This window comes from Anser brachyrhynchus (genome assembly GCF_964034855.1).
Source record: "Anser brachyrhynchus genome assembly, chromosome: 2".
In the NCBI taxonomy this organism is placed as follows: Eukaryota; Metazoa; Chordata; class Aves; order Anseriformes; family Anatidae; genus Anser; species Anser brachyrhynchus.
The window spans coordinates 157,084,065-157,111,986 of record NC_137695.1 but is presented as its reverse complement, the minus strand read 5'-3'; the positions used below and the strand labels follow the sequence as shown (position 1 = coordinate 157,111,986).

General features: G+C 37.4%; 1 protein-coding gene and 1 long non-coding RNA gene across 18 annotated transcripts in view; one reads left to right on the top strand and one right to left on the bottom strand.

The window, feature by feature from the left end:
- TRAPPC9 (trafficking protein particle complex subunit 9) overlaps positions 1-27,922 on the top strand; it is a 556,529-nt gene that overhangs the window by 61,133 nt on the left and 467,474 nt on the right. For all 17 annotated transcript variants that reach the window (XR_013947303.1, XR_013947304.1, XR_013947305.1 and 14 more), the window contains 5 exons: positions 2,543-2,669; positions 4,335-4,467; positions 8,001-8,164; positions 15,029-15,181; positions 24,764-24,888. Coding sequence is in view for 12 of the 17 variants with exons in the window: in XM_080582090.1 (XP_080438216.1) it covers positions 2,543-2,669; positions 4,335-4,467; positions 8,001-8,164; positions 15,029-15,181; positions 24,764-24,888 (702 nt within the window). In the remaining 5 variants the exon portion in view is untranslated. The remainder of the gene's footprint in view (positions 1-2,542; positions 2,670-4,334; positions 4,468-8,000; positions 8,165-15,028; positions 15,182-24,763; positions 24,889-27,922) is intronic.
- Positions 788-15,018, bottom strand: LOC308190551. The gene is made up of 2 exons (XR_013947317.1): positions 13,327-15,018; positions 788-1,470 (listed from the first exon to the last, which is right to left on the bottom strand). It is a non-coding gene; the product is annotated as an uncharacterized lncRNA (long non-coding RNA).

Genomic DNA, 27,922 nt, shown 5'->3' with positions numbered 1-27,922 from the left:
TTACGACAGCTGATACTAAACAAGACATTGGAGGGTTTTTTAATAATTGATTTTTTAGGATTTTAAGTCCCTGGATGAAAGTATTTAGTTGAGGTGAATCCTAAATAATTCCTCCGTATTTGAATATTTGGCCAAGCGATAGTTCAGTGCTTTGGAGACTGAAATAATTTTTAAAATCCTTTTGTACCTGTTGTAAAGGTGAGTTCTGGAGTGTGTGGGGGTCACCTTTGTGTTGCAAGATTTGCTTCACTCAAAGCAAAAGCAGAATGATTACCATGAAGGGTGAGCCTTAGTGTAAAGTGTAAATGTTCACCCCTCTTCTGGGGTCTGAATCCCTCTGCAAGGATTCCTTCAATCAGTTATGTTGCAACATATCTAAAATCAATTTGTATTGACTGGTTATTGCAACTATTATTTTATAAGCTTTATTATGAAATAGTGTAAAGAATACAGCAGAAAGGACTGCAAGCAAGGCCTGGTTACGTTCCTAGCTACATAAAAGCACTCTTTTGGAAAGCAGCGCTCACTCCTACGCTGATGAGGTGGGAATCACAAAGCATCGATGCTCTGCTAGACCGGCTGACGAAAGCGTAGCGAGACAGAATTTGATTTATGAGTTTTTTTTTGTGGGGATTGTTTCTTAGGACATAATTCTATATGAGAAACTAGGGGAAAACTAAAATTCAGTAGAAATGAGGGTTCAACAGTATTTTCTTATAGCTCAAGTGAAATGATTAAATTGTGTGCAGTATCAGAGAAGGATACGGTTCTCTGAAGAACCTTTCCACAAAGCAAGGACAGCTTGGTTTGAAATAAGCTTTGTCCCACCAATGTATCGTCCACAAAGAAGTAATCGCTGGAACGAAGGATTTAAGCTTTTGGGTATATTAGGCAGTGTGTGAATCTTGGTTACTTGAGATGTTGAATGAAAATAAATAATAATTGCCAAATCTGTTCAGCATGCTTTCGTAGGCTTTTAGTGTGTCGACAGCTTCACTGTTAAGAATCTTAATTGCAAAGCTCTTCTTTAGCTTAACATAGTACATACGTTACATATGCATATTACATAATTGATAGTTAATTTTTCACATTTTCACATTTTTTTTAGTTAATTGATAGTTAATTTTTCACATGGCACACTGTCTTCTGAGGAGGGAAGAAATTCTGATAACAGGTTTTGGTTGAGTTCAGTTTTTCGTTACTGGCTGGTTGGTTTTAGTCATTGTCCAGGAATTTGTCGACGAAGTGGTGGCGGTTAGTCCCCGTGCAAATCGGGTCATCGAGGACTAAAAGCAACAGGTCAAGACTCAGTCATTGGCTGGGTAATTCAGGTCGTGCCATTTTCATTTCCTTAAGGACGTGTTGTATGAGTAGCAATTAGGATAATGTCAAATTGAGAATGAGAAACGGAAGAGTGCTAGTCTGCCTTTTACAGCAGCTGTGAGCTGCAGAGGTACGCCATTCAAAAACCTATTGAACGAGAAAGTAGGCAGTCAGATGTTTTCAAAGGAAAGCAATGCCAGTGCTCTGGCACCGTGCAGGTGACATTGCTGCTTCTTAACCTCCTTGTTTAGTCTGCAATCTCTGTGTTTTTCTGTCTGAAAGTGTAATTTTTTCCTCTGTCTTCACAAAACTAGCATCTACCTCTTATATAGACTCTTGACTTCCTATGAAGCATCTTAATGGAGTTGAAGTTTAATCTAGTTGTACTTACAGCATTAATAGTTGGATATCATCACTTTTAATTAATAAATATATAGAAGCAGCCAGTGGCTTAGACTCCTGTGTTTTACAGCAATATTTATATTACTTCTAAGTGCATACTGTGCTCAAGCATCTTAAACTTCTTAACTGAGCTTAAAAAAAGCAATTAATTTACTTAGGAAAGTAATGCTGTGGTTCTTAGCACATTAAATAATTTTTTTTTGGTTGTACTTCTTATTTTGTCCCATGTTTTAATTTTAAGGGTGCTCAGAGATTTCTCCATCATCAGAGAGTCTAGCTGCAGGCACCTAGGCTTGATAGGTGGTCAACTGAGAGAGGTGACATTCACCTTATTCCAACTCCTAATTTAGACTTTTAGGTTAGTTAATAAAACTAGACCTGCTCTATTATCTGTAAATACTCCATTTGTTTCCTCCATATAGATAAGTCCTTTCTGGACAGGAACTTTAATTAAAGCTAAGCAAGCTATTGATGGTTGATTTCCACTGTCCAAAATGTATGTTGTGCAGGTGCAATTAAGTGTAGTTAAAAAACAAAAGCAAAACGCCTTGCAGATAATATCAGTTGTTCTTTTTACTTACTATTTGTATTTCATGTATTTTTCCCACCTCAGAAAAATCCTGAAACACATTCATTTCTCTATTGAAGACAAATGTTGCAGTAATACTTGAAGCATACTTAAGTCACTGGAACTTTAAACCAAAGGAACTGCTATGAGCAAATGTGAATAAACCATAAATGTTTGGGTGATATAATGCAAGAGATTGTAAGTGTATATTATAAATGGATTTATCTGTGTAATATGACTTTTCTTCAGGGTCTCTTGACTACAGGAGTAGAATTTGAATCTCTTCCTGCAGCCCTTTCTCTACCTGCGGAGTCTGGTCTCTATCCGGTAACTCTTGTTGGTGTTCCTCAAACCACTGGACAGATCACTGTCAATGGTAAGGGATGCATTTCATCACTCTCTTACTAGCAAAACAATACTTTATGTCTCTGTGAATTACATGTTTGTCTGGCCCACTTTAAATTGGTGTGCTTTATATATTTGCTACTCTGAATTCTCCTCAGTATGTAAAACAAACAAAAAGTCCCAAACAAACAGAGCTGTTTAATACACTAGACTTCATTAAAACCACAGCCCGTGATGCTGAAAATTCACTTGGTTGCGACAGCAGCAGTGAACACATGTTTTCAGTATCTCCAATATGAGAGGAAAAAGATAATGAACTCAAACTCCACCTTATTAATGTTTTCATTGGAAAGCTTCTGAGAAAAATGACGAAGTTTTTCATGAGAATGCAGAAGATAATCTTGCAGCTCATTTTTCTTAATCGTGTTCATGTAAGATTACAGAAATTTTTGCAGATTGTTTGTGGAGAAACAATTTAGCTGATGTGTGTAGTCTGTTGCACTCGAGATGTCATTTCATTAATAAGCATAAAGAGAATTGTGTTCATAGTAAGTGGAGAGAATTAAACAACTTTTTTTAGAAGACCAGCAGATCAGTCTCCTAGAAAAGGAGGAGATGATAGATTCAGAAAGCAGTAGTACTGAATCATATTAACAACATGCAATTTTAGGTACATGCTGCTGGAATATAGAATTTCAGGAAAAGAACTGTTTTAGTAAAATCAAACACCAAAAGGAGATGTATTTGAACTTGAAGAAACTCTGTTCTCACTGTGTTTTCTGCTCATAAAAAGATTCTTCATTTCTGTTTTTTTTTTTTTCCCCTTCAGAAACTATTTCAGTAAATACAGAATACCATCAAAGCATCGAGGAACATTTGTGCTATAGTTGTCTGTTTTTAGTTTCACATGCTAAAAATGTATTGCAAGTAGAGGAGTTGATTTCTGTATTTGGCCGTTACTTGGGTGTCAATGAATTAAATTTGCCTTCAGATACAAGTTGTATATATTGCTTGGCAAGGAATTGGTGTTGAGGTATTTGCCTACTAAATCAAACTTTTAGAGGATGACCTGTGGACTCGTATGGCAGGGGCATACATATATACATATTCAATAATGTATACGTACCTGCAGTCTTTTATGGCACCTGTATACATAGGTAGATATTCAAAATTTTTTTAAAATCATTTGCTTTGGGATTTTTTTAATAGCTTCTGGATACTGTCGATACTCTTTGCTATCTTTTTTTTTTTTTTTTGAAGAAATAAGGGACTCAACATATGTTGAAGGGTAGCAGGTTTATGTGCAGCGGTGGATTAGGTGATATGGTATTGTGAAATGCTGGTCTTTTTCATACAACTTGTAACATTGATCTTTTAAAGGATTCTACAGAATTTAACACGGTGCATAGTAGAAATTATGGAGTCTATTTTTTTATAGTTTTATATGTCGTAGATCCAAAGGCATAGATGCGTGTTGTTTGTATGATGTCATTTATTTTAAAAATGTATTATCTATGGGATATGAAAATCTTTTTTTAATATATATTTTGTGTCCTGAGAAGATTCTTCTGTAGAGAAGGTGGTCTTTTGCGTAGCAGAAACACTGGCAAGATCTGACTAGTAAGGTTAATGTATTAGACATCTCAGAAAACAAAAAAAAACTTGTGCAATATTTGTGTTTTCTTCCAAAAATCAGGTTACCATACGTCAGTTTTTGGAGTCTTCAGTGATTGCCTTCTGGACAATCTGCCAGGAGTGAAGACCAATGGCTGTACTGTTGAAGTCATTCCAGCTTTGCCAAGGCTGCAGATCAGTACCTCCCTTCCAAGGTGAGAAATTTAATAAAATCAGGATTTTATTTGGTTATATGTTAGTGTTCATAAATGTTTATAAAATGCTGAAGTAAAGAGGTAACCCATAGATTAATGTAAGTTGGAAGGGGGAGATCAGCTGTTCTAGGACTTTGGTTGAAGCAGGACCATCTTTGACAAGTGATACGTCTTTAATGTTAGACCAGGCTGCTCAGGGCATTATCTAGTTGACTGACCACACTCAGAAAAAGTTCCCTCTACCCTTCTCTTTTTCAAAATGAAACAAACAGTCTTCGAACCTGTCCTATGTCACATTAGCCTCCTAATCATTTTGATCTCCCTCTTCTGGACTTCCTCCAACGTGTCAATATTTCTGTTGTATGGGGAAGCTCCAAACTAGATACCATACTACAAAAACAACATGTTTAAGAGGTACAGGAAGAATTAATTAAAATAACTTCGTTATACACTCACCAAACTTGTCACAATTGTTACATGAGGGCTAAGTGTTTTTTGGGGCGGGTTGTTGAGCATTTTTTGGGGTGAAGAATGAGACTGACTAATTCCATGTCTTTAGAGAAAGCTTGTAAGACACCAATTCAATTCATCTTTTGGAACTTTTCCAGGTTCAAGAGCATCCATGTTCCATTTTGCAAGTAGTTATAAAATACAGAGTTTTGGTTTTCTTTTTAATATTCCTTTTAGCTATGGACCAGCAAACAGCCTTTTGTTTACTTACTTACTTCTTTTGTTACCATGTTATTCAATATGGCTTAGCAAAAAAAAGGAACCAGTTTGGTTCTGATATTTCCATAATGAATTCTACTTTTCTAATGTGGAATAGCCTGTCTTGATGGCATTGTATTGCAAAGATATAAAAGAAATATCCTAGTGAAGACAGCAAACTAATAAAACACTATAGTTCAGTTGCATGTTGGTAAATTGTCTACAAAAATTCTGCTAGATAGGGAGTCTGGGTGGTTTTAGCTGTAATCAAAATTAGTATTGGGTAGCCAAAGTTATGAATATATTAAAGAATATGATGAGTTTGAAATACAGAGGGAATTGCAAATATTCTTAAATGAGCATAATATCTGCTCTTTTTGGATATATGTTCTGCTGATAATGTGGAACAGTAACGAGATTTGCTTTGTATATTGGTGTATGTTTTCCTTTTCGTTGGTGTTAAATTTGCTCTTGGTTTCTCCAAATGCTTTAGTTTCAGTACTCAGTCTCAGTTCCTGTGACATCCTGGGAATTCAGATGCATTTCTGGCTACCTTTCAGTATGCCAGAGAGGCCCCTGATTACCATCACTTATTCCTTCTCCTGGCCTCTATGATATCTGTAAATTGACTCCTGCAACTCCTGTCAACTCTGTTTTATCCTTTGGATCCTCTGGAGAATGATGTACTTTTAAAAGATGTGGTAAAGAAATGACAGAGAGAATACTCCTAATTTACAGGCAGCAGGATTAAACCTGAGTAATTTCTCTTCTTGCATGTTTACAATTTGTTTTGCATTTATGTTTACAAGCCCTCTTCATAGGCTTGCCAAGCTGGTGAGAAGGGCTTTAAACAAGAGTTGCTGCAGGAGGGGAACCTGAATCCATCCCCCTCCTCCCAGTTTGATGCCAGTGTCAGTGGTAGGTGTCCAGAGCCTAGAGAAAGGTCATGGGTCAGCAGGAGAGCACCTGAAGAGCGGCCCAAAGGCATTCCAGGCATTAATGCAGCTTTGTGAGAGGCCCAACTCAAATGCCTTAATGGAAGAACCTGTGTTAAAGCAAAAGATGTGCAAGCTGAATTAGCTGGATTTTGGTTTCATATGTACCCTTGTACAGTAATTGAGAGTAGCCGTTATTTTGCTTTGTTAGTATGCAATTCCTACTTTTGTCTGAGTATGAGGAGGAAAAGAAACTAAGAAATTCTCGTTTTTATTTTCCTCCATTGCCACTCCAGATGCCCAAACTTCAGAGTGCTGCAGTGGTAGCGATATATGTCTGTAGCATTTAAATGATCAAAAAATGTGTTTTTTGTTGTCAAAGCTGCATTCTGAAAGACTAAAATCTGCTGTGTTGTTTTTTTGTGGAGGCTGTTTATCTCGAATAAGGGAAAAATAGGGTATGAAGGAAGGATAGCAGAAATACTTGCCAAAAGAAGTTACTGACCGTGGGTTTACCAACAAATTTATCAGTCATTAATCTCGATAGCTTTTGCCCTCGTGTCCTTGATCCCTTCTGACCACTTTGCATTAGCGTGAAAAAAGCAGTCAGAAACTGAACCTCTGCCCATCTGTCTTGTTCTGCAGTGCTCCTTCCCTCATTCATGTTCTAAAGAGTTCATTTATATTCACTATTTCACCTTTCGCTGAGTAAATTTCTTCCAGGATCCACTCCCATGAGGTTTGTGCTTCCTGCTGTCCACTAGAACTGCACTCTGCCAGCTCCCATATTACCTCTTCCTAGCAAAGTTCAAGGTTACTGCTCAATTCTGCTTTACCCATGTGTTGTCACAGCACTGTGAAATGTCTCCTATTTCGGCTGGTTTGCCACATTTGTTATTTTAAAATGGAATTTTTGATACTCGTGGAGATAAATTCTCATCCTTCTGAAGCTTTAGATATCCGTGCATTTTCTCTAGCACATATAATTGTGTAAAATAATTTTTGTTTGTATCATCTCTAAGTTATTTGTATGATATATTTTGCTGTTGAGTATATCTTACCTCATACTTCTGATACTGTTTATGATCCCTTAAGTAACCAGTTTCTATGGGCAATCCGCTGCTTAAAGCAGTCAGTGCTACTTAACTTCATCAAAGGTGTTTCCATCTTCATATTGCACATGGGTAGTATGTTGGTGAAGTTTGGGAATGCTTAACAATGTAAGATAATGTATCCTCCCTTGTAAGTATAAAGGTTTCATCTCAGCTGAGGAATCTTCCTGGTTTATGGTTTTATTCTCATTTTGTAATTCTGATGGGCTGATCAGAAAGAGGTATGAACTTCAGGATCCTGCAGAGGAATTTCACCCTGGTATCTCCTATGTAGCATTCAACTTATTCTCCTTATTTATTTTTTTACATTTTTATTTTACATTCAGCTCTTGATACTCATTAGTATTCAAGCCTAGTGTTCAAACTCTTGGTAGATCAGATGTCACTTTTTTCAAGTTTGCTCTTTCTGATGACCTGCTATTAGTTTTTTGCCCTGTTCCCTTCCTTATGATTTTTACAGCAATTTTTTAACAAGCTTTCAGTCAGGAATATATATCTCACATTGTTTGAAATCTGACTTGTATTATGCATAACAGTAACGTTTGTCCCCAATGGTTGTTAAAAATGATCCTTGCTAAACTTAGAACGGAAAATTATGTCAAATATCTGCAGGATTTCAGAGGAGCGGTTTCTGAATCTTCAAAGAATCTCATATTCTGTTGAGGATTTATTGGATCTTCAAGATTCCATTGAAATCTTCGATAGAATATAATAACTTGGACAAGCTTTTACCATGTTTATTGTAATATTATGTTTTCATGTTTGTCACTTTTTGTAGGTCTGCTCATACACTTCAGCCTTCCTCAGGGGATGAAATCTCCACGAATGTATCTGTCCAGCTTTACAATGGAGAGACGCAACAGCTTATCATTAAGTTAGAAAACATTGGAACAGAACCATTGGAGACCCTGGAGGTCACATCGAAAACAGTCAACACTAAGGGTATGTGTGCTGGTTTATATTTGGAAATAATCATTGCTTGTTCTTAGATAAAAGGGGGTCTAGTTGTGGTATATTTATTTTAGGTCAGTTTAAAGTAAATATCATAATCCCCGCCAAAGAACTGGAATCATTCAGTTTGATTTTTTTGTAGAAACATAAAAATGAAAGAGAAAGAAAGAATATGCAGAAAGAAAGTGAAGGAAATTGTAGTACCATCTGTGTGGCAAGGGATCGCCTGCTTTTTTGGACATCTAGGTTTCCTCTTTAAGTTCAATGGAAAGCAAAATAAAATAAAGAAAAAGCAAAACATCCTGAAGCAAAAAAAAAATAAAAAATGGCATGAATCATGGGTTTGAATTACTTTCTCCTTAGATATAAGTACAGTGATTAGTTAATTAAATAAATTGCCATTAGCAGTAATGTTCTGCTCCTTGAAAGAGTGGAAGTAAATAAGCCTACTTGTAGCTTACTCAGTAATCAATAAGAAAAAGTGGGATAAAACACTAAAAAAACCACAACACCACAGCAGTAGATGAAATGAGGTATTACGAATTAAAAGGTGGAATGGAAGGTACAAAAGAAATAAAGTACATCTCCTGCTTTCACTTACTTCTCCTAAAATGCTCTGTACCTATTAATATTTAATAACTAGTCTGTTAGGCGAATCTCACTTTTTCATGATGTGTTTTATTGTTTTTGGTTTTTCCTCTGGGGAAAAAACATTTCATCACTATCAAAATGATGTTAACAGAAGAACTGCAGATGACAAGCAAGATAATCTTTACTTACAATAGAAATATCTTACTTGATTGTAGATCTTATTGTCAGTGCCAGAATATTAAAATGGAATGTGATTTTTACTCTTTTCAGTATTCAGGTTCGTAATTTTTTTTTTCAATAGAATATCTTTTTCTCTGTAATCTGAGAGAAGAGGAGTTGCCAATCATCTAAGAATAGATTTTCTATCAGAGCCTTGTTACCAAGAATAATTTTAAAAGCTAAAGTGAGAGGACTTACTGTTCTCATTTCAGTAATTCCAAGGTGCTCCCACTGTGCTAGGTGCTCTTTGTATGTTTTGGAAAGACCAAGTACAGCACGTGTATTAAATGATGGAGTTGTACTGAAATGTACTCAGTATTGGAATATATGGGCCTCTGAATCAAAGGTGTTGAGCAGACTCTCGGTATATAACATTACGTGGTTAAAATAGTTCAAAATTAAAAAAAATAGACTTGTCAACATTAAAACCTTCATAACATCACTGTTAGAGCGTTTGTTAAAAACGTGGGGGGAAAAGGGGAAAAGTTGATGCGTTCAGCTGTGAGTTTTTACCCTGTTTCCTTACCTTCTGTTTCTAGGGCCACAACTTTTATAACAACGATCAGTGCTGTAAAGAGCCGCCATTCTCATTTTTTGGTGCAGTAGACAGGACGGAACTAGCTGTTGCAGTGCAACAACCAGACCTCCTTTTCCTTGTCTGCTGCAGCTGGTCACTTTTCCTGGGGAAGCCCTCTTCTCTGGCATTATTTCTAATGGTGTCTTAGTAATGAGAAGCTCCGGGGATCATATTTTCAAACTTGCTTCCTTCTGATTTCCTCCGTTTCTTTCAGCTGCATCTCTTTGATTTCCCCTGTCTAGCTCTTGGATTAAATGAGAAGAAGTTACAGCTCTCCCTGTGCAGTTCATAAAGGTCATCATAGGGTTTTCGAGTCCTTTAGCAGCCACGCGTTCTGGAACAGATCCTGAGGCAAATCAGCAAGAGGGACTTGTCATACCGCCACAACGAACGTGTCTGTCATTTCTTTTAATGTCTCATTGTACCAGTCTCGTCTACCAGGCTGTGGTATCTCTAAGTTGGACATCACACGCATCCCATCAAGGTCAACCGTGTGTCACCTCACGTTGTCCCTCACCATGTCAGATGGTCCGATACTTTTTTTAGAATGATGACGTGCGAGGGGTTGCCTTTCCATCCTCCATCTCCAGCCAGCTCTTGTCAGAGCCTACGTTGTGCCTGAGTTAGGGGGGTTCACTCTGAAAGCTTTGATAACTCAACTATTTAGTCCAAGCAGGGGTAAATGTGACCTTGATGTGTTTTTGAGGCTTGAAGCATTGAGAGGAGCGTGCCAGCCGTTCTTACCAGAATCGTAGGCTGTAGTAGTGAGCACCGGCTGCACGCACTGAATAAACCTGGATGATGAAGCAACAAATCCTCATTGGTCTTTCTTAGAAGTGATTGACCTCTGGAATTTAAACATAGAGAAATAAATTTACCTGTCTGGCTCTGTTCTTTTCACTGTCTTTGAAAGCATCTGCTTGTGGTCTCAGGTGTTTAACCGTGCTAGACCACAAATGAGAAATCTACTCCGAGGATCAGGTTTTAAGAACTGTGAGTATCCTTGAATAGATCTATTTACCTTTTCCCAACCAAAACTGCAAAGTTTTTTGGATCTAGAGTTGGGCTATGGTCCTTGGAGAGCTGTGAATGGACACGGGCTTTCCACCAGTTAGTGCAAACGTCATTGCCAGGGAAGGAGAATGAGTGTTGGTAGTCCAGCCCCACTCATATCTGCCAGGGTTTTACTATCAGGATTTCTCAGCTCAGGTCTCTTCCTTTCTGCCCGCACTAGCTGACACAGATATTCAGGACTTTGTGTGATTCTTACTAATAACTCTTTTTCTCCACTCATAGGATGAATGTCAAATGGTTCATGATTTTACAGCAAGTTTCGTCACCTTTTAAGGATACTTGTTAATAGCTCGGAAGAAGCTCTGCAAGATACATTTGCATTGTAAAGAATATAGCAACTCCTGCAAATCTATTTCTGTCTGCTAGGTCTGAGTTCAAAATATTCTATTACTATCTCCTCAGTTTGAAAGGAGATGTTTTCCTCCAGTCTTAAAGGAAAATTAATTAACAGTGTTGGTTCTCTGCCTATGAGTGCATGAACTATTAGTATTTTTAACCCTGTAATTCTAATTTAAACACTCCACAGTTCCACATTTTCATAAAAAACAGCAACTGATGCTGGTTACTCTGCAGTGGTAAATACACAACTTCAATTTTTACTAGAATTTCAGGTTAATGTGTACGAATGCCAATGTCAATGCATTTCGAACTGCTAGTTGCTTTGGGGTCCTGTGTATTCTGATGGGGATATATCCCTCAACTGGTGAGGCATCAAGAAGCAGAGGTGCAGATTACCATAAAAGTCTGAAGAGTTTTGTTGCCTTGAAACAAAGATTTTTATCTTCAGGTGTCCGATCCTGCTTGTATTCAGTGTACCTTTGTGCACCCTGAATTCGTATCAGAGGTATGGAGCGCTTGTCTGACTCTTCTGTGCTAGCCGGTAAATGCTTTTGCATTTCCATTTCCTCTCAGCAGCTCAGCTTGAGGAGCAGCAGTTGTTTTGGCTGTGCTTTACCCAGACTTCACCTTTCAGCTCTAGTCTGTTAGTTTTTTTCTTTGTACTTTGTTTTTCCTTTTTGTCCTTTAAACCTTTTCCTTGTCTGTTGCAAGTATTTTAATTAAATTGTCTGTGATGTAGTTAGGGACTCAATGGACCTCCAGGCTGAACTATATATTTTTATTCTGCATTTTTTTTTTAAATGAGTGTTTGTCAGGAATCCACAACTGTTCTCCACAATTCCACGTACACTTTGATGCTTTAAGTTACTTGCAATTTCAAGGCTGTCTGCAGATCCTAAGGGTACAGTTAGTAGGGTTCAGTGCCCGCACCCACCTCCTTCTACCACAGAAAGACAGACAAAGGCGTAAGAATTTAAGAAATGCCCTATTAGGGCTGACGGTCCATCTAGCCAAGAATTCACAGGACTTTAGGAGATGCTGCTTAGAGAGAGAGCATGCAAGTCTGGCCATGGTTGTGTTTCTGTTGTGCTTGCTCAGTATCCTTAGTTGCCCTACATCCCAAGGAACATCAGAGATGATCCTTTTTTTAGTAGCCCATTATGGACTTGTCCATTAAGTTGTCTAATCACATTTTGAAGCCTCCTGTACTGCCTGCCTCTGTGGATTGGCATTTTATGGTTTTGTTAACTGGTTATAAGCAAATTATTTTGATAGAAATATTAGCAATCCTGATACAGGGTTTTTAAATATAGCACTGTGAACTTGTGGTGGTTGTAAGGTAAAAGCAGATAGGTTATGACTCCTCGCAATGGCTTTAATATCCACTCAAATTTAGATGCCTCCACCCAAAGTTAAATCATTTCAGTAAGGAATTTTATAGACATGTTTGTCTGAAAAGAGTTATGGCAAAAAACCAGAATTGCCTGGGGGCTTAAGTTTGGAAAGAATTGAATCTCGAAAGACTTACAGTTGTATGGAGTTTGTGTAAAGTGCTAACGTGGAATTGCTTCTACAGATCTTCAAATGAAAAGAACTTAGAGTGAACCCAAAATTAGATTGTGGGTGAACTGTTTTATGATATTTTTTATGATTTTAGTGATTTAGTCTCTAGTTAAAAGGTAAAACACGTCATTAATTTATCCTCTCTACTAGAAGTTGCTTGCAAATTCAGTTGTTTGTTAAAGGCACATTTTGGACTCTAGAAACAACTGAATGCATGCCCCACACCAAGAATTTTTACTACTCAGCTGAAAGGTCTGAATCCCCATGCAATAGTATAATTCATTGTAATAATGACTGCTAAACAAGGTAAAGAAAACAATATTGAACTATAAACAATGATATCTAAGTATTAACTTGATTTTTCTCTGCAGTTAAACTTTTAGCTCGAGCATTCAGACTTTGTCTTATAATTGCAAATGTTAAATTAGAGAGGATCTGTTGGGTACCTTAATACCTGCAGGGGCTGTTCGCACTCAGAAAGTCTTTTCAGTCTAATATCTTCAGATAAATCTCCTCCTTAATGAAAATACATTTTGGAAACAATTTGTTCATTACGCTAGAGATACACTGAAGTGCTTGGGATACGTCATTCTGCTTTGCTTACATTGGGGAAAAACATCCCTGTAGCACATTACGGTTTTACTTCTTTGAAAAGGGGGATAGAGATCGCTCTACTTGTTAAACTTCTTGAAAATAAAATCAGAACGATGATATGGTTACAACTAAATCATTAGATGAGGTGGAGGTGACTTTAAGGAAACAATTATTAGCAGAATTTTTTATTTTTTACCTTGTTGTTCTTATAGAGTAGTCTATAATATGGATTTGATGTGGAAAGAGAGAAGATCATTATCTCAAGCAAACCAACCATTGAAGTTGCCGTTAATGGAAAATATTTTTCTTCTAGATGCAGTTATTTCCACACAAATTAATAATCTTTTGACTGGAATTGTAATTACTTTTGTTGCTAGATCCTTAATACTAGGCTGTAGCTTATTGAGGCGGCCTTCCCACCCTGGTTTCTTGAAGATGAGTCTTAGAGGATGGTTTTGGAGAGGCTCTGAAGTGCTGACACCCTAACGTGCTGTTAGATATAGTAAGCTGGTATGAAGCAGAGGTGAGCTCTGTGCCTTTCTGTGGTCCCCATGTTACCCAAAGCAGCACTCCAGTTGTTTTTAAATGAGCCTTTAGAAGAATTCTTCAGCGTACGTTGCAATGGTACGCGTTGCTACGAATTGATAAATACCTCTTTAGGATGCTCCCAATCAAACCATCATATTCATGTATTAATAGGCTTTTTTTTTGCAGTGCTTGTCATTGCATGGTCTTGCAAATGTCAATGAGGTTTTGGACGCGGTGGGTTGATCCTCGCTGGCAGCTGAGCTCCCACCCAGTCACTCACCTGCTCCCTCCTGCTGCTGCTACAGGATGGGGGAGAGAATTGCAGGGGCAAACCGGGAAACTCTTGGCTTGGGATATTGTTTAATTAGAGAAGGAAAGAAGAAGGAAAAACAGGTGATGCAAAGGCAATCTCAACCTGCAACTGTGTTATTGTACCGTTCCAGTATTTAGGAGCCTTTTCTGTCATTCTTAAAAAAGTAATAAAAAAAAAAATCCCCTACACAAACTTCATAGAATAGCATGCATTGCTTTTGCTGAAGGCACTTAAAAGTCCATGACTATTTTTTGGCATACCGTGGAGCTTGAAATGGCACAACTTTACTCACCCCTCTTTCCGAAGTGGATTTGACTTCTGCTCTTCTTTCATTCAAAATGGATCTTTGGATGTTACTGGAGCACTAAGGAGGCTGCAGAACTGGTTAATGGACCTCAATCTATTGATAAGCAATAAATAATATATTTTTTCCTTGTATTATCCCTTCTGGCACTTCAGGCCTAGGACAGAGGAGCTAATAATGACATATGCTGTATCTCATGTAGACCATTGGTAAATCATTTCTCAGATACATATGTTTTAAGGCAGGCTGTTCCCGCCTGGCAGCATCCTTAAGGTTTGGGTCTTGTGTACTTTATGTTTTTCAGTTTTGAGAAAGGACTTTTTTTTATAAATAACTGAAAGCCAATGATGTTCCTAGTCTTCTCTATTGCTTGTTAAGTAATTGTATAATGATGTCACGGGTTCTTCAGAATGGTAACTGGTTTATTTTGGTGCAATATTTTGATGTGTTCTTGTGTATTCAAATTGTATATTTAATACTGCCTATTGTCCAATCTATATATTTTTTGTTGTTATTGTTCTTCACCTAAGTTTTTATTTTCAGCTCTGTGATCTAAATGCTTTCAGGCCAATCTCAGTAATCTCTCTGATGTCTTTCTGGTGTTATATTCACTTTTGATGCCTTAATTCTAAATATTTTAGAATTTAAACAGAAGATGGCAAATCAGTTAATACTCTGTACAACAGTTATAAAATAAAACGTTCTTAGTACGGTGGTTATGCTAAGGAAATATTGGCTTCTTTTTTAATACAGAGAAGCTGTATGGCGACTTCTTGAGTTGGAAGCTAGAAGATACTCTCTCCCAGTTTCCTCTAAAACCTGGGAAGATTGCGACTTTTACTGTAAACATCAAAGTGAAACTGGACTTTTCATGCCAAGAAAACCTTCTGCAAGATCTCAATGACGGTGAGTTCTTAATTTCTTCTTGCTTAAAAGGATTCTGTGAACTTCTGAGAAGCACTTATCCAGTTGTCGTGCTGTTCTTTTTAACATACTGTATGTGATGAGGCTACATGTTTTCATATTTGTGTCTTGTAATGCAAAGGCAACTCTTTAGTGAGGTGTATGGATTCAAGACTGAATTTTTGTGGCAATCAGTGACATGACAGTTTGGCCAAACTTTTCTCATCGTGAGACATTATCTTGCTGTCTTTTTAAATCTTTCTTGACAGGGATTGTTCTTGATGTCTCTTTGTATCCTTACCTTAAGAAAATAAAGAGAAATGGAGTTTGGAAACATCAGGCTTTAGAGAGAAATGATCATCAAGTTGATTATTTCTTTATCTGAGCTTGTGGAATTGTTTATAATGGCTGACTGCAGCTTTGCCAGAAGTGACGTACTATAATGTAGGGCATAATCCCTTTAATATTTATATTTTAGAGAAAGTCTGCTTAAGCTCATAGCTTCTTTTGAATCAAAAACAAACAAAAAAAAACAAAAAAAAAACACAAAACAATGTTTGCTTGTATTAGAATTATCCACAATTACAAGTACCAGATACTTGTAATAAGGATTTCCTCTTTATGATGAACACAAAGTCTTACTGGAGTAATTGCTATTCTCTGTATTTTTTCAATTGCCTGATATATTTACACTAATTGAATTAACTTGCCAACACAAGATATTCCTGTATTTTAAAGATAACCATATCATAATTATTATTTGGACTCTTTCCCGGGATTCACTTGCAGGTGTGCATTATTGGTGTAATTAAAATACAAATATTTTCAAAATAGAAAAAAAAGAACAAGAAGGTATGTATAGCTTACTTGAGGCTGAAGGGTGGTGGGGGTTGGTCTATTCTCCCACGTGCCTGGTGACAGGACGAGGGGGAATGGGCTAAAGTTGCGCCAGGGGAGGTTTAGGTTGGATAGTAGGAACAACTTCTTTACCGAAAGGGTTGTTAGGCATTGGGATGGGCTGCCCAGGGAGGTGGTTGAGTCACCGTCCCTGGAGGTCTTTAAAAGCCATTTAGATTTAGAGCTTAGTGATATGGTCTGGTGGAGGACTTGTTAGTGTTAGGTCAGAGGTTGGACTGGGTGATCTTGGAGGTCTCTTCCAACCCAGATGATTCCGTGATTCTGTGAAGGCAAAAGGGACTGAATTCTGAGTTACCTTGCAGATGCATTTAGACAGACATTTTATTGTGTTAATAAAGTTTAAAAGACTTCTTTCCTTTTAAAATTCCCTGGTGTAAAATGCATAAGTTAAAAAACAAAACAAAACAACAAAAAACACACAAAAAATTAGGACTTATCAACACTATGGGTTTTGTGCAGTAACAATAAGATTTACTTTGTACGACTCAGTTTTTTAATTATTTTTATGCTAAGGCTTTTGAAATGGTGAAGAAAATGGTATAGGCCAGTTCATTCAAAATTTTAACTGAACTTCAGAAACTTCGGTTTTATTTGTATTTGTCCTTCTAGCTGACATTAATAGGAAAGAAATCTGAGTCATGGAGATGAGAAGCAACTTGATCAATGTAATCAATATAATTTGAAAAATAATTCTGAAAGTCAGTATCTTAAAAAGTAGACGTTATGCTCTTTAGTGCCAGTTCTGTTATTTCTCATTATTTTTGTAACTCTCAGAAAAAGAAAAATCTGCCATTGACCCGATCTCCAAAATCTTTAAAGGCGCTGCAAAGCTACATGTTCCCAGCAGTTTTTTAGGTGAAATAATGTACAAATAAAATATACTGTAGAAGGAGAGGGTAACATGCTTTCTTCTTGTTACTGACATCAAACAGTTGTGGAACAGTGGATTTGGGCGTCTTTTTTTTTAGGAAAAAAAAAAAAAGTATCTAACTTTTATGTGACCAGATATGAAAAAAATATTGGAACAACATTATTACTTTGTTATTTCTGTCTACAGCTTCTTCACCTGTAGCCTGGAAGGAATTCAATGTTTTCTCATTCAGCAATGATAAAGGAGCAAGATCCATTGGTATTTGCTTAGGGCTCTGGTATCTTTGGGGGATGTGTACCTTGTGTCCATTAAAAGTATTATTAGACATGCGAAGTACATTGACATTTTAACTTGCTACTGTATTTTTTCTGCATTTCTTGAACGAATATATATATATATTCATATTCTGAACGAATACTGTAATTTTTAAAGAACCAGGTAGCATCCTGATATAAAGAACAATCGAGAGCTAAGAAACTCTGACGTGGCTTTTAATCATATGGTAGCTATGGTACCTTTTTCTTTTGAGGACCAGATTTGCAATGATGATCAAAATACTTCTGTCTTTTAAAAGTAATGTCCTTAGCAGGGCATCTGTTACTTTGATCTGTTTTCATTTGCTGCTGAAATTGTTTCCTTTTGTTTGTAATCTGAACATAGGACAGAAAGGATAAATTGCAGATGTTTGCGATGATACACTTATCCAATTGGAAAGTAAACTAAGTTATCAATCAGAATTGCTGATCTAATTCTTGTGTGTTGATGGTATACTGTCTGGTAAAGAAAAATGTTAGATGTTCTTCTAGATTAAAGGAAGCAAAAACACATGAGATGCTGTACAGGATCAGATCAATGACCGTCTAGTCCAATATCCTGTCTGTGATAGTGGCTAAGAGCAGATGCCTGTGGGAGAATATAGGGAAAATTTTGAACATACATGCTCCTTTCCTTTAGATGTTTGCATGCTGACTTCTTAGCTCTGGAACTTCCAGAGTCTGGTAACAGTTTCTCTGTTTTTAGGCACTGTTACTCATTCTCGGTGGGTTTATTTGTCATAAAATTCTTTGCACTCTCTGCCAGGCTGGTACAACATGCTGTGCCAAGAAGATTCACAGTTAAATTACTTTTATCAGCTTTCAACCTACTGGTATCCTTCTGATATTACCTAGTGTCTGTATTGCAACAAACAGCTAACAATCCATCTTCTAAACATAGTACCGACACTCGTGATGTTACACATCCTCCCAGTGTTATTTTCACAGTGGTCTCTTTCACAGTCTGAAGATTTCTGTCTGGCTTGGCTGTCCTTGTTGTGGAAAGAGTGTCGTCTGTTTCTCGGTTTTGTTGTCCCTTTTGAACACTGTCAGCTCTATATCCATGGGGTAGTCTCTGTACACTACTTGAAAGGTGATCTCTGCGCTTCTGTACTGACCTAATGATGCTCCTTACTTTGTTTTCTATTACTTGCCTTATAATAATGCAGTAATGCAGAACCTAATTTTTTTTAAATTTTGCTCGATGTTGAAGTGGTGGGCTCACGAATCTGTGAATCAGCTCCACGATCTTGCTTCTGTAAAATAATCTTCACACTTAAGGTTAGGATTGTTTTTTGTTTTTTTTTTTTTTTGTTTCCCATATATTTATACTGAATTTGATTTGATATTCATTGGCAAGTCACCAAGTTTTATAAGATCCTAGCTGTTACGTCAGGAACACGCCATTCTCTCTGTGTTGCATAGACTTCCACTCAGAAAGTTGGGTTTGTGCAAATACAGCCTAATAACACACAAGATTATAATGCAGAAGAATGTGCATCCCATTAAAACATGACATTTACGGTTCTTGTCACAATCTGGATTGTCTTGGCTTACTGTCTTTGGAAATAATTACTTTGCAAACACTTTGAACAGCTGGGCAGATGTTCTAGAGACACTTGGGTTTGTTAATGAAGATTAAGAAGTCCAGGCTTATGTCTTGAAGGTACTTGCCCAAGATTTAAGGGTCCTCTGTAAGAATCCTGTTTGCTGCAAATACTAATGAAGTTTTGTCCCTGAGCTGGGTGTTTCAAGGGTCCTTCTATGTACATTCTTGGTTCTCTGGTCAAGAAATCTAGCATATCTATTTAATTTGATTCTAAGGTTGTTAGAATCGTAGAGTAAGACAGGAGGAAGCACAGCATTGCTTGGTACAGCCTGGCCTAAGGAGCTTCAGCAGTAAGGCCTCTCCCTGCTGTTAAATGAGAGAGGTCAACAGGATGCTCACATCATGAGGATAATTAATTCTTCCAAGTCATTATAGCGTAATTTCTGAAATCCATTTTTTTCCCTGATGCTAAACAGGAAAAGAACAATAGCTGCTCTTTTTTGATTGTTTTATAATTGGTAACTTGTTAGTGGGAAAGAGGCTTTAAAAAAAGCTTCTATCAAATGGGGATACTGTTTTGCAAGGTAAATTAATTAAACTGCAATGAGTGCTTCATTATGTAGAAATGTTAGCGTTCGTTCGTTCTGTTTATAGGGAGCCTAAAGACAGATGCGAGAATATTTAAATTCATAAACTCATCAAAGGAACTAAGTAACTAGATGCTAAGAGAAGCAAAACTATGCCTTAAGTCTCTCCTTCCCTTCTCTGGGGGAGGAAGAATTGCAGACAAATAATAGCTTATTTCTAACGGCAGGGATCTTGAATGGTTTTAATATTGGTATACAAGACCATTGTAAATCTATTTCATAATTACTTTGTTGGTTTTCTGCTTAAATAAAATACTACAATTTCAAAGCTAGGTTTTATTCATTTAACATTCCCATGCTTATATAGCTTATAGACAACATATTTCTTTGTTAGAAAGATACCTGGTTATGAGTTTAAGTGGATTCTTGACAAGTCTGCAAAACAACATAGCCTGGAGAATTCTATTAGGACGATATTTCTGGTGATGATGGAAGTCCTCAGATACTTCAGTAGGATCCTTTGTGTTAGTACCTTTGGTTGCCTTTAATGCATTATATCATTCAGAATATTTTCTCATTTATTTCATTTCTAACTTTTTTGTCTTTACAGTTTGAAGATATCAGTTTTCATTTTAGTTGCACTGAGGTTTTTTTCTTTGCCTACAAACTCTTCCGTCCTCCATAAATTAATCGGCATGTTACTTTAAAAAAAGTTCTTAATTTTTTTGAGAATTTTTCTTACAGATTTCTTTTTGAATTTCAACTTTAGTGCTTACAGAAGGTGCCTTTTTCTCTTCCAAATGTCTTTTAACCTGTCTTGTGTGATAATTTGACTGATAAGGATTTAATTTTTAAAATTATTTTTAACAATATATAAGCGCCATAGGACTTTAGCCTGGATCAGTTGTACAGGCTTCTACAGGAACACGTAGGAAGAAGTATTTTAGGCCTCAAATCTTTACAAAGTAAATAGTAAGACAGACATGAGGCAAACAGTAATAAATTTATTATTGGGACTTACAGGCTATTTAAGCCATCATCTTATTAAGTTTCCTGTTGTGCTGTTTCCTCGCTGAGGCTCTTTAATTTGGCATCTAATGTAGTGTGCATAAATAATCTCTAGTCTTTGACTACTTTTTTTTTTTTTACACTTCACTTGCTTCCTTTGTCTGAGTTTAACTTTTTAGTACTAGTTCATCAACCTCAGGAATGTATCCTTACTTATACTACATTTCCTGTTGTCAATTATTAGTAACAAACTCTTCAAATGTAATGGAGCTCACTCTGCTACGTGTCGTCTCTGCTCTGGCATCACCTGGCGCACTGCAAACTGTTGTCTTGCTTAGTTTTTTTGTTGTCTTATGCTTAGTTTTAAGCATATTTTTGAGAGAGGGAAGGAATAAGTACTCGTCTGCTCTTGATTTATTGCCCTATTTGTTGTGGTTTCACCTCCATAGACAACCAATTGCCCCTCCGCCCCCAGCGAGTTGTTATTGTTGAGCACGATGCCGTACGGTATGAAATATCCCTTCGGTCATTTGGGGTTGCCTGTCATGGTCGTGTCCCCTTGTGCACCCCCAGCCTCCTTGCCGGCAGGGCGAAAAACAGAAAACACCTCGTGTGCGTGAGCACTGCTCAGGACCAACTAAACCATCCATGTGTTGTCAACACCATTTTCGTCACAAATCCAAAACATAGCACCACAGGAGCTACTCTGAAGAGAATTAACTCCATTCCAGCCAAAAGCAGGCCATCGTTGCAGTAGCCGGAGACAGCAAGTTCCTAGAGTTCTGCAGAATTTTCACTTCCAGCAGAATACAAGATCATTTGTTCTTTTTTTTTTTTTTTTTCTCTAAGAAAAAAAATGCACGTTCGTGTTTGGCAAGCATTCTTTCTCTACCCTGTCATGAACTACTTCAGTCTTTTTTCTTTGTGCTGAGAGTACTCTGAAACTGTTACAGTATTTTTAGGAGAGGCTTTTCGTACTGAAATTTCTATCAGACAATTGATAGACAAAATAAATACCTGGGTTCAGAGGACATTTAATTTTCATGTCTTATGTTTCAAGTTCAATACTTTTCAAGAATTCTGACAGAGCCTCTTGGGTTATAATTTCATACTGCCAAAGCACACATGTTAGAAAGTTGTTACTCTATGTTTTTATAGTTTTTAACCTCTGGTGGGTTAACTTTGGCTCAGGGCCAAATATCCACCCAGCTACTTGTTTGCTGTCTTCCCTCAGCAGGATGGGGGACAAAAATAGGGTGAAAAAGCTTCTGGGTTGCGATAAAGATTGGGAGATCACTTACTAATTACCAGAACGGGCAAAACAGACTTGACCTCAGGAAAATTAATTTAACTTATTGTCACTTCAAATAGATTTGGTTGGTGAGTGCAAAAAATGAAAACACCACCTTCTCCCCCTTTCCCAGGCTGCAGCCCTTCAGGAACACCCTGCTCCCGCGGGGGCTCCCCACGGCCGCAGCTCCCTCAGGAAATGTCCCCCTGCTGCGGCGTGGGCCCTCCCCGGGCTGCAGGGTGGAGATCTGCTCCAGCGGGGGCTCTGCAGGGCTGCCGGGGAATCCCTGCTGCCTGTGGGCCTGAAGCCCCTCCTGCCCTCCTCCTCCTGGGGCCTGGGCCCTCTGCTGCTTCTCCCTCGCCCTGGGCCTCCTCCTCGGCCTGTGCCCGCTCTGCCCTTTCGGAAATCTGTTTTCCCTGAGGCGCCGCCAGCTTGGTGCTGGGCTCAGCTGGGCCCTGCCCACAGAGGCCCTTCCAACACCTGCATACAGACACCCCATATGTACCTTTCATGTATATTTAGAAAACAGCAGAAAGTGGGTTTGTGCTGCTATTGGATTTCAAGTATTTCTTCTGCAGAGGAGAAGCACTTTAACCAAAAATCTTGCTCTGGCTCATGTTTCACGTCACATTGTATTAGCAGTTACCTACAGACAGCCTTGGAATACCAACAGTAGTGTCCTGGCTTCAGTGGTAAGCCTATTTAAGAGTTTCCTTGCAACAGAGTTTGCAGCTCCCATGGTTGTGATGTACCTGTTTAAAAGTCTTCGTGTTTTTGTCACCTGGATCAGGCCAGTGATCACAGTACGTTGCTGCATTGCCATGGGGCTGTGGGTTTGAACAGGAGGGAAACTGCCCTGCGGCGGCTCGTTCTCTGGGTGCTTCAGTCGCTGGCTTGTAAATCGAGAAGTTTAACCACCTTAGTAAACTTTCCCTCATTCAATTATAAGATTGTGTGGGATTCGTCTGCTCAGCGTACTGCGAAAGTGGCTAATGAAGTTAAATTGACAATTTACTTAACATTTGAGAGGAGAGAGGAAATGCTGGTAAGAGATTTTGCTCTGTTATGACAGAAATGACTGCGATGTTGGAAAAGCAAGCTGCTTTTTTGCAGTTACCATGGAAAAAGTGTTGGTCATGTGCTGTTACCATGGAAATGTTCAATGTGAATTCCAGAAATTAGAAAGATTTCTGGACCGAGTAGCAAGACAATTGTTCTTTTTATAGTGAAAGGCTGCTCAAGCTGCTTGACATTATAAATGTGGAGGATGTAGCATCTTTAAATCTCTAAACTTCATGAGAGAAAATAAAATGTATTTCCACTATGAAAACTCATAAAATATAAATATGAAGTAATTTAAAACTTCTGGTGAATTGCTTTAAAATTTTCAGTTTCCTTTTTTTCGTCTGTAGTCACCAAGTTCAGCAACCTACCAGTACTCGTGAAAGAATTTCCCCATTCTGTGATGAGTGTTGAATGCATTGCAAAGGAGCACTTTGTGAAATAAATAGCCAACTTTGCTGCCTGGTCAGACACCTGAAAAAGCTAAATAATCTAAAACAACTGGCTAGCAGCAGAACGTTAATTATTTTTGTCCTCTGGCAGAGAAGTGTCTTTGTATAGTCAAAGTTGTGGAGGGGTGAGCCATTTAAAGTATAATGCAGTGCCTTGTGCCGGACCCTGTTATAGGCAATGCCACAGTGCCACAAACTAGAAACAAAAGTTTGAACACAGTGGTGATTACCTTAGACTTTCCTTTTAGCCTGAAGCAGAATCAATGTTCTCTTTGATGTCTTACCTCCTTTTGCCCTGAGGTGCAATTTAGAGATAAAAAAAAATCCACTTCCCCCTAGAAATGGTTTAAACTAACTTTTGTCATGACATTTTTCAAAGAAAATGAAAATAAAATTGTCTTTAGGAGACAAAATAGCTTAAAAAAGGCATTAGTTGCATGTCTAGTGCATGTTTTAGGTATTATCTAGTCTTTTAACAAAGAAAGGAAACCTTGGGTCTTATATAAAAACGGAAGATAAGACGAGTGCTATGAGATATTTCGTGTTTGGTAGTTCTCATGGTTTTGTGTGCAAATGTGTGCACCAGTCACCTTCACCTTTTGTTCTAAATATGTAACTGATGAAATTAATTCATCAGTTTGAAGAGTATTTTTCTTCAGGTAAAATTTCTTACTACCATTGAAAAGAGTGGATTGCAAAGCTATCAAGTGTATTTATCATAAGTGTTGCTGGAAAACCTAAAGTCATAGAATCATAGAATGGCTTGGGCTGGAAGGGACCTTACAGATATCTACTTCCAACCCTTCTGCCAACTGACTTGAATGTTCTAGTGTATTATTGTCCCAAATCTTAGTCTAATAAGTAACTTTGATATCACTTGGCTTTAAAGAGGTGTTAAGAGCTGGTTTAGGATTGTTTTGTATCTTATTATTTCTTATACAAGTTAGAAATAAAAAACCTGTTAGCACATGCAAAATTCTTTCTTTTTTTCATGACCCGTCCTTTTCTATGGTGTTCAAGGGTTAGACTACTGCATGATGTAATGTAGCAATGTTATTAGAGGAAAGGCTTTCTTTTGCTGTTGCTGAATATATATATATTTAAATACTGTTTAACTGATTCTGTTTTCAGTTTTCCAGGATCGTCATATAACAGCCCGTATGATTCTCTTCTCCATTTGTAGCTGTGCTAATCTGACTCACCCCTTCTGTTTTCTCATCAGCTAGATGCTGCTGATTGATTTTCTGGAGTGGACCCACGTGGAACAAATATGTCTTTTAATTTGAGCATTTATAGAGATTAACAGAAGAATTCTAACAGTGAGGAAAACCAGGCTTATGGCGCATAAATTTCAAAGTAGTACAATGTGTTTTCCTTGCACTCTTGTTGCTTTGCCCACATGAAGAACGTCACTGCATGTGACGTTTTTATTCCTTTTGAGTATTTTCTCTCCCTTTAATAAAACAGACATAGATTTATTGGAATAAAATACAATATTTAAAGAGGAAATAATTTATTTTATTGTTTTTCTAGATGGAATCAGTGTCAGCGGACTTCCACTTTCCAGTCCTTTTCGGCAGGTTGTCAAACCAAGAGTAGAGGCTAAACCTGTTAATCCACAAGAAAGCAGCAAAGCTGGTGACTTCAGTCATGTGAAGGTAAGTAAGTGACATAAAAATAAGTGAAAAATTTAGTTTTCATTATGCTACGTTACGGTTTGTTCTGTGATTAAAAAGTAAAGGGTCAAAGGATCAAAGTATTACCTTAACACATCCAGTACTTAGCCTTTTAGAGGTGCTCATGTAAGTAACAGAATAACTGAGAGAGCCAAATGAAAAATAAATAAATGTAGCAGGATGAAAGAACAACTGTGTGGGTAGGAGCTGCACTGTGCTTACTGTGAGTCTTACCTGGAGTAAGCTACTGTTTGTTTTTCTTTTGAAAACAGAACAAAAGGTTCTTACCTGTTCAAAATACAAACTTCTTGTTTTGAGCAGGGAAATAAGAACAGCTGCAGTTTACTGGCCTGGTTTGCAGGAGATATAATTTAAGACTAAGATAGCAAGGGTTATAAAAATGTTGCCTAGGACTTCATTGGTTTATTCCATAGTTTTGGTGCATGTTTTACATGCCATGTAGTATTTGATATGTTTCCTACATGGAACTGTGTTCTGCATTAGTTCATTCCCTCCGAATTTATCTCCAGTATTGTACACAGCAATTTTGGCTTGGCAAGTCTTTGACTGAGAAGCAAACCTGTTTTGCTTTTTTTCAATAACGCACTTTGCATCTGAATTTTACTTTTTTTTCCCAGTGAGGTTATTTACAGTTCTATTTGATGAATAAACAGGGGACACTATTAATTTATAAATATGTTTCTTTTGAACCATTAGTACTACTAATTCACTCTCATTTGGTTCTGCAGTACAAAACGGATGATGTGATGACAGCATATGAGATGATTAAAAAAGCACACTAGTAAAGGCTTTCTTTGTATTTTTTGACATCGTGAGGTACTTCCCAGTTGCTCATAAAGATAAATCACCATGATTGGGAAAACAGTTTGAAGCGAGTGAAATGTTCACCATTAATTTTCAAGCGTGGAAGTTTGTGTAAGAATTTATGTTCTGCAGAATACTTGTAATTTATGCAAGCAAGGAGAATATTATTTTGAAATGGGAATAAAAGTCCAGAAATGCAGAATTTCCATGTACCAAATACATGGAAGAATCCCTTTGGTGCACTTTCTGGTTGTCAGCCAGTTGTCCTGGCAACTGAGAAGCTGCAGGTTCACAGTGACCTTTGCGATGGTTTTGTAAGGACGTTGGAGACCTGTAAAGCAAGAATGTGTTCTTTCAACAGTCTGGTGGGAATGCACGAATTTGATTCTATTGGTGAGTTTGTTGAATGCAGTTTGAATTTATTAATTGGTATTTTGTACGGAAGGACCTTGCAGGTAGCCAAAACTATGTTGAAAAGAGAACACAAATTCTGATAACATTACGGGGTTCCTTGCTTATTAAAGTTATCTGTGCATTGAGCCTGGTTTTTATATGACTGTAGTGCAGCTCCCATAGCATGCTTCAAATTAACAATTTACTGTGTTAACATCTCTTCTAGAACTCTTTTAATAAGTGCATTTTTATGAAGTAAGTTTAGAAGAGATGATTTATGGAGAATCAACAGGAAAAACAGAAAATCAGGTGTTAAAGTAGCCAACAGAATAAAATTCTGGGGGAAGTCTACAAAATTATGTCTAATTACCTAAATTATACCATTCTGATCATGTAATTGCAGGGGACATTAATGGGAGGAAAGATGTGATTTATATTTTTCCAAAATTTTTAAGAATGTCATATTGTGGTTGAGGAGAGAGAAAACCACAATAGGGTAACACCATCCATGGAGTGTATACTGACTGTCATGGCTAGTTCCATTGTAACTGATCACCATTTCTGTAACTTTCATTTGTATTTACCATGTTTTTATAAATAATGATAATATTATCTCAGCTTGTCCCTGTTAAGCCACTATAAATCAACCACTTGATCTACCTGGATTAAAAACGTCTATGTAGTTCAGAAGTATTTAGAAGATCTCAGAAATATTTTTAGATTTGCCAGACTATCCACGAAATTAAGTCTCCGTGCATATGGACATACACAGGTACTGGCCAGACAGCCAGGAGAAATTATCTGTCACAACTGAATAGATTTGTGTCCCTCTGGATAGTTACGTTACATTTGTCTCCTAGTCATTCTGTGATAAGGTGTTATATCCAGCTTTTTTCCAGCTGCCTCTTACTTTTGTACGTTAGTGTTTACTTCGCTTTGCAGCAGCTCTCTACTTTGACAGAGTTCTTCAGCTGAAAAAAAAAAACTAATATCCACCCGTGGAAAATTCCAAATTAAAATATCAGGCAGTTATTTTTATTAATTGAGTCAATTAACTATTTTTATTTAAAAACATAATCAGAATGTATCTTGGCTGGGTTCTGAGGAATTTGTTGTATTTTTGTTTTTGACTTACTTGATTTCAGACAAGATATCTTTCAGAATACACAAATATAAATTCATTGTCAAATATAAAGGCTTTTCCTCGCTAGGAACATTGTTGTATACACTAGCAAGCTGGGATATATAAAAGAGAGGACGGTCCAAGATTCCCTTTGAACCTGAATCTTAAAATATTTCATATTTCTGAATCTCTCTGAATGTCCTAGAACCTCCGTAGAAGGTACTTCAGGTTCTCTCAGTTGCTGCACAACAGTTCAGTGCATGTGGGCTGTGGCCATGTCCTGCACAGTGCCTTTTGGGACAATTGCTTGATTATGTTTTAAGGTTAATCTTGTAATAGTCTAGGCAATTAAAATGGTTTGACAAGGACTATGGTAAGAAGCAAGTGGGAGCTTTTAAGTTAAGAAACAAGATAGATCTTAAAGAATTTGGATACGCTGTGGATATACTCTTCTAGCATTTATTCACGATGTAGCAATAGATGTCTGTTGTGAATGTGCAGTAGCAGTAGTGATTTTTCAATCCTCTATGGCGTGCATTAACCAATCTTCATAAGACAGGTGAATTTTTGCAAAAGAAAATTAATAGAAATCAATGCTTCTCCTGATGCTGTTTCTGAAATGTCACTGTTGGTATATTTAGAAGTCTTGATACTTAAATCTTCCCTTCGTATTTG